Source organism: Oncorhynchus mykiss, chromosome 16 (genome assembly GCF_057628025.1).
Source record: "Oncorhynchus mykiss isolate SJ-2025 chromosome 16, ASM5762802v1, whole genome shotgun sequence".
NCBI classification, from domain to species: domain Eukaryota; kingdom Metazoa; phylum Chordata; class Actinopteri; order Salmoniformes; family Salmonidae; genus Oncorhynchus; species Oncorhynchus mykiss.
Genome location: NC_143037.1, coordinates 63721445 through 63735277, shown reverse-complemented (window position 1 = coordinate 63735277; position 13833 = coordinate 63721445). Strand labels below are relative to the sequence as shown.

General features: G+C 42.0%; 1 protein-coding gene across 1 annotated transcript in view; it reads right to left on the bottom strand.

Moving 5' to 3' along the window:
- ssuh2rs1 (ssu-2 homolog, related sequence 1) overlaps positions 1 to 13833 on the bottom strand; it is a 33593-nt gene that overhangs the window by 13066 nt on the left and 6694 nt on the right. The window contains exons 3-4 of the mRNA XM_021566854.3: positions 3908 to 4012; positions 3651 to 3726 (exon numbers count right to left, since the gene is read on the bottom strand). Coding sequence (XP_021422529.2) covers positions 3651 to 3726; positions 3908 to 4012 — 181 coding nt within the window. The remainder of the gene's footprint in view (positions 1 to 3650; positions 3727 to 3907; positions 4013 to 13833) is intronic.

Sequence of the window (13833 nt, the reverse complement as noted above, 5' to 3'; positions counted from 1 at the left end):
TGTTTGGGTAGCCTTCCACAAGCTTCCCACAATGGGTGAATTTTGACCCATTCCTCCTCACAGAGCTGGTGTAACTGAGTCAGGTTTGTAGGCCTCCTTGCTTGCACATGCTTTTTCAGTTCTGCCCACAAATGTTCGATAAGATTGAGGTCAGGGCTTTGTGATGGCCACTCCAACACCTTGACTTTGTTGTCCTTAAGCCATTTTGCCACAACTTTGGAAGTATGCTTGGAGTCATTGTCCATTTGAAAGACCCATTTGTGACCAAGCTTTAACTTCCTGACTGATGTCTTGAGATGTTGCTTCAATATATCCACATCATTTTCCATGATGCCATCTATTTTGTGAAGTGCACCAGTCCCTCCTGCAGCAAAGCACCCCCACAACATGATGCTGCCACCCCCATGCTTCACGGTTGGGATGGTGTTCTTAGGCTTGCAAGCCTCCCCTTTTGTCCTCCAAACATAACGATGGTCATTATGGCCAAACAGTTCTATTGTTGTTTCATCAGACCAGAAGACATTTCTCCAAAAAGTACAATCTTTGTTCCCTTTTGCAGTTGCAAACCGTTTTTTAGGGCGGTTTTGGAGCAGTCTCTTTTTCCTTGCTGAGTCGGCCTTTCAGGTTGTCGATACAGGACTCGTTTTACTGTTGATATAAATACTTTTGTACCTGTTTCCTCCAGCATCTTCACAAGGTTCTTTGCTGTTGTTCTGGGATTGATTTACTCTTTTCGCACAAGTACGTTCATCTCTAGGAGACAGAGCGGAGAAATAGTAGAAATATTATATCCTAGAAATAGTCTAGGAGACTATTTCCTGAGCGGTATGACTGCTGCGTGGTCCCATGGTGTTTATACATGCGTACTATTGTTTGTACAGATGAACATGGTACCTTCAGGCATTTGGAATTGGTCCCAAGGATGAACCAGACTTGTGGAGGTCTACACATGTTTTTCTGAGGTCTTGGCTGATTTCTTTTGATTTTCCCATGATGTCAAGCAAAGAGGCACTGAGTTTGAAGGTAGGCCTTGAAATACATCCACAGGTACACCTCCAATTGACTCAAATTATGTCAATTAGCCTATCAGAAGCTTCAAAAGCCATGACATCATTTTCTGGAATGTTAAAGGCACAGTCATCTTAGTGTATGTAATCTTCTGACCCACTGGAATTGTGATACAGTGAATTATAAGTTAAATAATCTGTCTGTAAACAATTGTTGGAAAAAGTACTTGTGTCATGCACAAAGTAGATGTCCTAACCGACTTATAGTTTATTAACAAGAAATTTGTGGAGTGGTTGAAAAACAAGTTAATGACTCCCACCTAAGTGTATGTAAACTTCCGACTTCAACTCTATGTACAGTGTCTTGCAAAAGTATTCGGCCCCCTTGAACTTTGCGACCTTTTGACACATTTCAGGCTTCAAACATGAAGATATAAAACTATTTTTTTGTGAAGAATCAACAACAAGTGGGACACAATCATGAAGTGGAATGACATTTATTGGATATTTCAAACTTTTTTAACAAATCAAAAACTGAAAAATTGGGCGTGCAAAATTATTCAGCCCCCTTAAGTTAATACTTTGTAGCGCCACCTTTTGCTGCGATTACAGCTGTAAGTCGCTTGGGGTATGTCTCTATCAGTTTTGCACATCGAGAGACTGAAATTTTTTCCCATTCCTCCTTGCAAAACAGCTCGAGCTCAGTGAGGTTGGATGGAGAGCATTTGTGAACAGCAGTTTTCAGTTCTTTCCACAGATTCTCGATTGGATTCAGGTCTGGACTTTGACTTGGCCATTCTAACACCTGGATATGTTTATTTTTGAACCATTCCATTGTAGATTTTGCTTTATGTTTTGGATCATTGTCTTGTTGGAAGACAAATCTCCGTCCCAGTCTCAGGTCTTTTGCAGACTCCATCAGGTTTTCTTCCAGAATGGTCCTGTATTTGGCTCCATCCATCTTCCCATCAATTTTAACCATCTTCCCTGTCCCTGCTGAAGAAAAGCAGGCCCAAACCATGATGCTGCCACCACCATGTTTGACAGTGGGGATGGTGTGTTTAGCTGTGTTGCTTTTACGCCAAACATAACGTTTTGCATTGTTGCCAAAAAGTTCAATTTTGGTTTCATCTGACCAGAGCACCTTCTTCCACATGTTTGGTGTGTCTCCCAGGTGGCTTGTGGCAAACTTTAAACGACACTTTTTATGGATATCTTTAAGAAATGTCTTTCTTCTTGCCACTCTTCCATAAAGGCCAGATTTGTGCAATATACGACTGATTGTTGTCCTATGGACAGAGTCTCCCACCTCAGCTGTAGATCTCTGCAGTTCATCCAGAGTGATCATGGGCCTCTTGGCTGCATCTCTGATCAGTCTTCTCCTTGTATGAGCTGAAAGTTTAGAGGGACGGCCAGGTCTTGGTAGATTTGCAGTGGTCTGATACTCCTTCCATTTCAATATTATCGCTTGCACAGTGCTCCTTGGGATGTTTAAAGCTTGGGAAATCTTTTTGTATCCAAATCCGGCTTTAAACTTCTTCACAACAGTATCTCGGACCTGCCTGGTGTGTTCCTTGTTCATCATGATGCTCTCTGCGCTTTTAACGGACCTCTGAGACTATCACAGTGCAGGTGCATTTATACAGAGACTTGATTACACACAGGTGGATTGTATTTATCATCATTAGTCATTTAAGTCAACATTGGATCATTCAGAGATCCTCACTGAACTTCTGGAGAGAGTTTGCTGCACTGAAAGTAAAGGGGCTGAATAATTTTGCACGCCCAATTTTTCAGTTTTTGATTTGTTAAAAAAGTTTGAAATATCCAATAAATGTCGTTCCACTTCATGATTGTGTCCCACTTGTTGTTGATTCTTCACAAAAAAATACAGTTTTATATCTTTATGTTTGAAGCCTGAAATGTGGCAAAAGGTCGCAAAGTTCAAGGGGGCCGAATACTTTCGCAAGGCACTGTATGTATGTATGTATGTATGTGTAACAGTATAACTTTAGACCGTCCGCTCGCCCATACCCGGGCGCGAACCAGGGACCCTCTGCACACATTAACAACAGTCACCCACGAAGCATCGTTACCCATCGCTCTACAAAAGCCGCGGCCCTTGCAGAGCAAGGGGAACTACTACTTCAAGGTCTCAGAGCAAGTGACGTCACCTATTGAAACGCTATTTAGCGCGCACCACCGCTAACTAAGCTAGCGTTTCACATCCGTTACACTCACCCCCCTTTTGACCTCCTCCTTTTCCGCAGCAACCAGTGATCCGGGTCACGGCACCAATGTAACAGTATAACTTTAAACCGTCCCCTCGCCCATACCCGGGCTCGAACCAGGGACCCTCTGCACACATCAACAACAGTCACCCACGAAGCATCGTTACCCATCGCTCCACAAAAGCTGCGGAACTACTACTTCAAGGTCTCAGAGCAAGTGACGTCACCGATTGAAACGCTATTTAGCGCGCACCACCGCTAACTAAGCTAGCGTTTCACATCCGTTATGTATGTATGTATGTATGTATGTCAATATGCATGTGTGTGTGTGTCCTGTGTAGTTTGCGAGGACAGCTATGCAGGAAAATGTGTATGACGAGACAAAATTATGGCAATTGTATTTTACACCTACTTCCAGTTTGATTGTGCGGGACCAGGCTGGGGCTGAGGGGCTGGGCAAGATGGCATAGGAGGGGGCAGGTATCCACCTACAGTAAACAGTCAAACATAATGAGAAGGGCTTTCAACATGTTTGTTATTAGGGAGTTATTACTCTATATGGAATTTCCAACCATAAGGAACAGCGCTGGTGTGGTACGTGACTTGTTTGCTAATAAAACTAAAGATCACTGGCAGGAAACATAGGACCATGGATCTCAGGTCACATACCTTCACACCCGGCCACCGTCCCTTCATATCCTGGCACGGTGTCAAACATACTGGCTGGAGGAGCGCTAGGGCCGTGGGAGTCGCACACAGGCGGGGCAAACATTGCTGAGAAAAAAAGACAAACCAGTTCAGATTCAGGAGTGAAGAGCAGGGCTGGGGTCCATTTGAATTGAAGGCAGTTGATTCAGGAAGTGATTTCAATTAAAAATTCTCTTTTTTGAAAAGCTTACCGAGAAGTTATTGAAAAGATGCTGTTTTTTTCTCATTTAGATTTATTTAAAGTTCACTTCCTGAATTGACTGCCTTTAATTCGAATTGTCCCGCTGCCCTGGTGAAGAGACACTTGAACCAGCTTAAATCTCTTAAAAATCAGTGCTTGACTTGGGATGGAAGAAGTGCAGGAGCTGTCTTTTTCCAAGACAGTCGATTAGACTTTGTTCACCGAAATTCACAAATTACATTATGCTATTATGATTATTCACTGTTAATGGTTTACACACTTTTCCCATGACTTTCAACCAAATTTTCATTACTATTATAGCCTATGTGAAAAAGTAAGCATTATTGACACTGGGAAACTGCTGTGTCTGATCCCATGTAGACCTACCACCTGCCGTTGTGCCCTTGATCAAGGCACTTAGCCCCCCACACAAAGCTGCATTGTAAGTCACATGTTGCCAACCCTCCATCTGGAGAGCTCCTGGGTGTGCAGACATGGCTTTTTCAACATTACAACCAAGTACTTTAGTCTTTATAAAAGTATTCCCTCATTCAATAAATCAGGGACCAAAATGGATAAATTAGGCTACTTCAAAGAAAGGTATCCAACTAGACATGTTTACATTTAAGGCTCAAATATGAATGTTTCAGGGGAGATCTATGCACAGGAAGCCAATTGTAATTAGGCTATTCTTAATTATATTTTTACGTTGTCGTAATTACATGGCTACAGTTTAATTAATAGAGGGGAATGCCAGCTTTCCAACGGTGCAGATTTAGTTAGGCTCTACAGTGCCGGTGGAAAGGCAACGACGAAATGAAGGCTTAGTTAGCTATAGCTACCTAGCGAGATAACTGCTACAAGTTATGTTTTGAGTTGGCGATCTAGTTTGTCTGTCATTATTTTATACCTGGTGATGAAATGTCGCACTCTTCTCCGGCAAAGGCATACATGCAGCATACTCGGACATGCAATGAAGGGCCATTCCGATAATTGCTTATATACAGTTTTATAATTGATTGATCATATTTAGAAGTGTGTTTTCATGAATTACATTAAAAACAATTATTCAACTATTTTCCATGACCTCCCTCGTTTGACAATTTGAAACAGCGCACCATGCCATTCAAGCTGGGACATTTTCAATCTGCGCAATCTCGACAAGTCTACTGTCACTCACAGATTCACAGACTAAAGGCAAATAAACATGAACAAATCGGAATCAGGAAATGAATGCCCACTCTCCATTTCTGTTCAATGAAGACCCCGCCTTAATCAAGTTTTGTTTGCCTCGGTGTGTATAGCTATAGGCTACTTTCTTTTTATAGAGGAGCTGGCACTCAATTCTCCAAAAATTAGAAGCGCCGGTATGGCGTTCCAGACAGCTACAGCCGAAGTCAAGCGCTGCTTAAAATAATGATAAAACCCCACTTAAAATATCTACTGGTGTGGCCCCATGCCAGACTAGTGAACTAAACATCAAATTGACCCCTGATCCGCATTGACAGAGCATAAAGGTGGGGGAAAAACCTAGTTGTTGTCGACCTCATACAAACGTATTGGTTGCTACAAAATAAAATTTAGAACATCACAACATTGTTACCTGTTTCCTAGGTGACACTCAGACACAGTTGAAAAGGTAACCTACATACAGTGGCAAGAAAAAGTATGTGAACCCTTAGGAATTACCTGTACTTCTGCATGAATTGGTCATACAATTTGATCTGATCTTCATCTAAATCACAACAATAGACAAACAGTCTGCTTAAACTAATAACACACAAACAATTATATGTTTTCATGTCTTTATTGAACACACCGTGTAAACATTCACAGTGCAGGGTGGGAAAAGTATGTGAACCCTTGGAATTAATAACTGATTGACCCTCCTTTGGCAGCAATAATCTCAACCAAACGTTTTCTGTAGTTGCGGATCAGACCTGCACAATGGTCAGGAGGAATTTTGAACCATTCCTATTTACAAAACTGTTTCAGTTCAGCAATATTCTTGGGATGTCTGGTGTGAACTGCTCTCTTGATGTCATGCCACAGCATCTCAATCAGGTTGAGATCAGGACTCTGACTGGGCCACTCCAGAAGGCGTATTTTCTTCTGTTGAAGCCTTCTTCTGTTGAAGCCATTCTGTTGATTTACTTCTGTGTTTTAGGTCGTTGTCCTGTTGCATCACCCAACTTCTGCTCTCTTGATGTCATGCCACAGCATCTCAATCAGGTTGAGATCAGGACTCTGACTGGGCCACTCCAGAAGGCGTATTTTCTTCTGTTGAAGCCTTCTTCTGTTGAAGCCATTCTGTTGATTTACTTCTGTGTTTTAGGTCGTTGTCCTGTTGCATCACCCAACTTCTGTTGAGCTTCAATTGGTGGACAGATAGCCTTACATTCTCCGCAAAATGTATTGATAGACTTGGGAATTAATTTTTCTGTCGATGATTGTAAGCTGTCCAGGCCCTGAGGCAGCAATGCAGCACCAAACCATGAAGCTCCCACCACCATACTAGAGGTAGAGGTTTTGAAGTTAGTGTGCTGTGCATTTTGTTCTCCACACAGTGTTGTGTTCCCTCCAAGCAACTCAACTTCAATTTAATCTGTCCAAATCATATTTTGCCAGTAGAACTGTGAAACATCCAGATGCTATTTTACAAACGTCAGATGTATAGCAATGTTTTTTCTGGACAGCAGTGGCTTCTTCAGTGTCCTCCTATGAACACCATTCTTCTTACGTGTTTTAAGTATCGTAAACTCTTCAACAGAGATGTTAGCATGTTCCAGAGATTTCTGTAAGTCTTTAGCTGACACTCTAGGATTCTTCTTAACCTCATTGGGCATTAGGCGCGGTGCTCTTGCAGTCATCTTTGGTTGCCATGGCGCCGACAGAGATGGCCGCCTCGCTTCGTGTTCCTAGGAAACTATGCAGTTTTTTGTTTTTTTACGTGTTATTTCTTACATTAGTACCCCAGGTCATCTTAGGTTTCATTACATACAGTCGAGAAGAACTACTGAATATAAGATCAGCGTCAACTCACCATCAGTACAACCAAGAATATGATTTTCGCGAAGTGGATCCTGTGTTCTGCCTTTCAACCAGGATAACGAAATGGATCCCAGCCGGCGACCCAAAAAAACGACTCCGTAAAAGAGGGAAACGAGGCGGTCTTCTGGTCAGACTCCGGAGACAGGCACATCGTGCACCACTCCCTAGCATTCTTCTCGCCAATGTCCAGTCTCTTGACAACAAGGTTGATGAAATCCGAGCAAGGGTAGCATTCCAGAGGGACATCAGAGACTAACGTTCTTTGCTTCACGGAAACATGGCTCACTGGAGAGACGCTATCGGAGGCGGTGCAGCCAGCGGGTTTCTCCACGCATCGCACCGACAGAAACAAACATCTTTCTGGTAAGAAGAGGGGCGGGGGCGTATGCCTTATGGCTAACGAGACGTGGTGTGATCACAGAAACATACAGGAACTCAAATCCTTCTGTTCACCTGATTTAGAATTCCTCACAATCAAATGTCGACCGCATTATCTACCAAGAGAATTCTCTTCGATTATAATCACAGCCGTATATATTCCCCCCAAGCAGACACATCGATGGCTCTGAACTAACTTTATTTGACTCTTTGCAAACTGGAATCCATACATCCTGAAGCTGCATTCATTGTAGCTGGGGATTTTAACAAGGCTAATCTGAAAACAAGACTCCCTAAATTGTATCAACATATCGATTGCGCAACCAGGGCTGGAAAAACCTTGGATCATTGTTATTCTAACTTCCGCGACGCATATAAGGCCCTGCCCCGCCCTCCTTTCGGAAAAGCTGACCACGACTCCATTTTGCTGATCCCTGCCTACAGACAGAAACTAAAACAAGAAGCTCCCACGCTGAGGTCTGTCCAACGCTGGTCCGACCAAGCTGATTCCACACTCCAAGACTGCTTCCATCACGTGGACTGGGATATGTTTCGTATTGCGTCAGATAACAACATTGACGAATACGCTGATTCGGTGTGCGAGTTCATTAGAATGTGCGTTGAAGATGTCGTTCCCATAGCAACGATTAAAACATTCCCTAACCAGAAACCGTGGATTGATGGCAGCATTCGCGTGAAACTGAAAGCGCGAACCACTGCTTTTAATCAGGGCAAGGTGTCTGGTAACATGACCGAATACAAACAGTGCAGCTATTCCCTCCGCAAGGCTATCAAACAAGCTAAGCGTCAGTTTAGAGACAAAGTAGAATCTCAATTCAACGGCTCAGGCACAAGAGGTATGTGGCAGGGTCTACAGTCAATCACGGGCTACAAGAAGAAAACCAGCCCAGTCACGGACCAGGATGTCTTGCTCCCAGGCAGACTAAATAACTTTTTTTGCCCGCTTTGAGGACAATACAGTGCCACTGACACGGCCTGCAACGAAAACATGCAGACTCTCCTTCACTGCAGCCGAGGTGAGTAAAACATTTAAACATGTTAACCCTCGCAAGGCTGCAGGCCCAGACGGCATCCCCAGCCGCGCCCTCAGAGCATGCGCAGACCAGCTGGCCGGTGTGTTTACGGACATATTCAATCAATCCCTATACCAGTCTGCTGTTCCCACATGCTTCAAGAGGCCCACCATTGTTCCTGTTCCCAAGAAAGCTAAGGTAACTGAGCTAAACGACTACCGCCCCATAGCACTCACTTCCGTCATCATGAAGTGCTTTGAAAGACTAGTCAAGGACCATATCACCTCCACCCTACCTGACATCCTAGACCCACTCCAATTTGCTTACCGCCCAAATAGGTCCACAGACGATGCAATCTCAACCACACTGCCCTAACCCAGCTGGACAAGAGGAATACCTATGTGAGAATGCTGTTCATCGACTACAGCTCGGCATTCAACACCATAGTACCCTCCAAGCTCGTCATCAAGCTCGAGACCCTGGGTCTCGACCCCGCCCTGTGCAACTGGGTACTGGACTTCCTGACAGGCCGCCCCCAGGTGGTGAGGGTAGGCAACAACATCTCCAACCCGCTGATCCTCAACACTGGGGCCCCACAAGGGTGCGTTCTGAGCCCTCTCCTGTACTCCCTGTTCACCCACGACTGCGTGGCCACGCACGCCTCCAACTCAATCATCAAGTTTGCGGACGACACAACAGTGGTAGGCTTGATTACCAACAACGACGAGACGGCCTACAAGGAGGATGTGAGGGCCCTCGGAGTGTGGTGTCAGGAAAATAACCTCACACTCAACGTCAACAAAACTATATATCTTTATGTACATATTCTTTATCCCCTTACACTGTGTATAAGACAGTAGTTTTGGAATTGTTAGTTAGATTACTTGTTGGTTATTACTGCATTGTCGGAACTAGAAGCACAAGCATTTCGCTACACTCGCATTAACATCTGCTAACCATGTGTATGTGACAAATAAAATGTGATTTGATTTGATCTTTGCAGGACGGCCACTCCTAGGGAGAGTAGCAACAGCGCTGAACTTTCTCCATTTATTGACAATTTGTCTTACCGTGATGAACATCAAGGCTTTGAGAGATACTTCTCTAACCCTTTCCAGCTTTAAGCAAGTCAACATTTCTTAATCTTGGGTCTTCTGAGATCTCTTTTGTTCAAGGCATGGTTCACGTCAGACAATGCTTCTTGTGAATAGTAAACTCACATTTTGTGAAGGGCTGGGCAGCTCTAACTAACATCTCCAATCTCGTCTCATTGATGGGACTCCACATTAGCTGACTCCAATTAGGTTTTAGAGAAGTCATTAGCCTAGGGGTTCACATTATTTTTCCAACCTACACTGTGAATGTTTAAATTATGTATTCAATATAAACACGAAAAATACATGAGTATGTGTGTGTTATTAGTTTAAGCAGACTGTGTTTGTCTGTTGTGATTTAGATGAAGATCAGATCAAATTTTATGACCAATTTATGTAGAAATCCAGATAATTCCAGAAGGGTTCACATACCTTTTCTTGCCACTGTACATATTTGAAGGCACATTGACTGATTAGCCTCTCTCCAAAGTATTGTCCATACTCAAAATATTGATTTGCAGATAATTTAACGATTGTCTACTTCGTCCTGGGAGAACATTTATTCAAACTATAAGACCGAGCTACGGTTTCAGCTGTCAAAAAGTGAATTGTGTGGCAGGAGCGCCCATTCCGTAATGTACTGCAGTACATTTGTTTTCAGTTTGTATATTGGTTTGATACTCTTGAGTTAGTTCATCAAGGTACTAGGATGATATATCTAGAATCAGATGGTGATCGAGAGCAAGTTACAGCTTATTTTCTTCTCCCTTCTGTTCGGTTGTCAAAATGTGATTTACAAGCCAGTTTATGCTTGATCTGAAAACGTGGTCGGAGGCTCCATAAAGACTATAGAGGGTATGATGAAATTTCTTTCTGAGGCCAAATTTAGCTCCTCCTCCCAAATTTTGTAACAATGCTAAAAGTCTCTGAATGGTCAATCCGAAGACTGAAGTGGCCATACAGCATTTACTGGGATGCAGCATCCGCAGACAACAGGGCTTTCATACTTTTTGCTCTTAGCAAAGCAGAGCTATTGTTAAGGAAGTTGTAACGGAAGTGAGTTTGTGTTGATACAGGATGTACCACCCCCACCTACCAATCATGTCAATGCAGAGCTATGGAGCTCTCCACATTGTTAATTTTTTTTTAGAAGTGCATGGGGATGCAGTACTGAGCTTGATTTGACCTCTGTATGCCTCCTGAGGCTCCGTAATTGCATCACACCCTCCATATGAAGCCTACAACCACATTTCAGATCAAGCATAAATTGGCTTTGAGAGCTCCACATAGCTCTGCATTGACGTGATTGTATGATGGTAGATGAGAGTGGAAAGTCCTGTATGAAGACACATTTGCTTCCTTGACAACTTCTTTCACAATAGCTCTGCTCCGCTAAGCGCAAGAAGTATGAAGGTCCTTTAGTCTGGATGCTGCATCACAGTAAATGCTATATGGCCACTTCAGATGTCAGCTTGACCATGCAGAGCCTTTTATACCTGGAAAAGTAAGGGTAAAATAAAAATTGTGGGTAAAGCACTCACCCTAAGGGACCGTGTTAAAAGAACAATCAGCCGATCCCTGGTGTTTATAGATTATTTATTTGTATTTTTATGAACTACATCTTAAACCAATTTAGTATTTTCCCACAACATTTATATTTAAAAAGTATCTTGTTTATTACTTATTAATTATATGTAAAAATATGAGCCCAAAAAAACCCAAATAGGTCAACGTCCCATAGGGCAGCGCACAATTGGCCCAGCATCGTCCGGGTTTGGCCGAGGTAGGCCGTCATTGTAAATAAGAATTTGTTCTTAACTGACTTGCCTAGTTAAATAAATAAATATTTCTCACTCGTATGCAACCTACTGTAGCCTACTTGAATGACCAATAGAGCTAAAATCACTTGTAGCAAAGTCACTGATGTCTCTAATCCATGATACACAGATTAGAATTCACATTTTGAAGTTCCCAGATTATAAATGAATATTTCACTGTCCATGAGCTATAGATCTACGGACAAGTATGATGGGTTTCAAGTGCGATGGATAATGTTTTCAAAATTCCTCCCCTTTGATTTTCTACAAATATTTTGCCCATTACAGCTGTGGTTATTCATTCTCGTACAGATCACATTTTTCAATAGCTTTTACTTCAAATGGCTACACCTACTCATTCAAGGGTTTTTCTTCATTTTTACTATTTTCTACATTGTAGAATAATAGTGAAGACATCAAAACTATGAAATAACACATATGGAATTATGTAGTAACCCAAAAAATAACTTAAACAAATACAATTTTAGATTATTCAAATAGCCACCCTTTGCACACGCTTGTCATTCTGTCAACCAGCTTCACCTGGAATGCTTTTCCAACAGTCTTGAAGTAGTTCCCACATATGCTGAGCACGTTGGCTGCTTTTTCCTTCACTCTGCAGTCTGACTCATCCCAAACATCTCAATTTGGTTGAGATCGGTGGATTGTAGCTCCCAGGTCATCTGACTCCATCACTCTCCTTCTTGGTAAAATAGCTATTGGTTTCTTTGCAGCAATTCGACCATGAAGGCCTGATGCACGCAGCCTATTCTGAAAAGTTGATTTTGAGATGTGTCTGTTACTTTAACTCTGTGAAGCATGTATTTGGGCTGCAATTTCTGAGGCTGGCAACTCTAATGAACTTATCCTCTGTAGCAGAGGTAATTCTGGGTCTTCCATTCCCGTAAAGGTCCTCATGAGAGCCAGTTTCATCATATCGCTTGATGGTTTTTGCAACTGCACTTGAAGAAACTTTCAAAGTTCTTGACATTTTCCGCATTGACTGACCTTCATGTCTTAAAATAATGATGACAGTAGTTTCTCTTTGCTTATTTGAGCTGTTCTTGCCATAATATGGATTTGGTCTTTTACCAAATAGGGCTATCTTCTGTATACCCCACTACCTTGTCACAACACAACTGACTGGCTCAAACACATAAAGAAGGAAAGAAATTACACAAATTAACTTTTAACAAGGCACACCTGTTAATTGAAATGCATTCCAGGTGACTACCTCATGAAGCTGGTTGAGAGAATGCCAAGAGTGTGCAATGCTGTCATCAAGGCAAATGTGGCTACTTTGAAGAATCTCAAACATAAAATATATTTTGATTTGTTTATCACTTTTTTTTGTTACTACATGATTCCATGTGTTATTTCATAGTTGATGTCTTCACTATTATTCTACAATGTAGAAAATAGTAAAAATACAGAAAAACTCCTGAATGAGTAGGTGTTCTAAAACTTTTGACCAGTAGTGTACATCTAAAACCCTTTGAGTTTTAGTCTTTGACCTCCCCCTGTCCATAGTAATATTTATTTAACTGATTTTACATAAATATTTTCTGTGATAGGTCTAAATTTCAATAGCTTTACACTTCGTCCGTATGGGCTACAGATCTACAGACAAGTGTTGTGAGTTCCTTGACCTTTCTTATCAAATGTACACTTTTTTTCCCCCTCTCCCTGGTCCTCTTGGAAATATTTTTTTTTTTTATGTTACTGCTTTGGTTACTAATTCACATACATATCTACTTTTCTATAGCTTTATATCCAGATGGTTTTGAAATCTAACACTGAAAATACTTTCCAATATTGTACATATTTAACATAGTCATCTCCAAAATAGTTGTCACCCTTGATAAAGATAAATAAATCATTCAAATAGTGAGATATCACATTATTTTATACTAACACAATTGGTCAGCGAAAGAGATTTTGTTTAACACCCATTTTCAATACTCCAGCACTTTCCCCTTGCAACAATAACGACACAGCCTTTTTCTAAAATGTTTTATGAGATTGGAGAACACATTGGGAGAGATGGGTGTTTTCACATATAGTCCTCGTTAAAACAACCGATCTCAGTCCTCTTTAAAGTGAACTCCGGGGTAAAGAAATTGCAAAATAACTGTTATCTTTGTATTGACACTGCCCTTGCCTTTGAATAAAGACAATTATCATCAAGTTTGCGGACGACACAACAGTGGTAGGCTTGATTACCAACAACGACGAGACGGCCTACAGGAGGAGGTGAGGGCCCTCGGAGTGTGCTGTCAGGAAAATAACCTCACACTCAACGTCAACAAAACTAAGGAGATGATTGTGGACT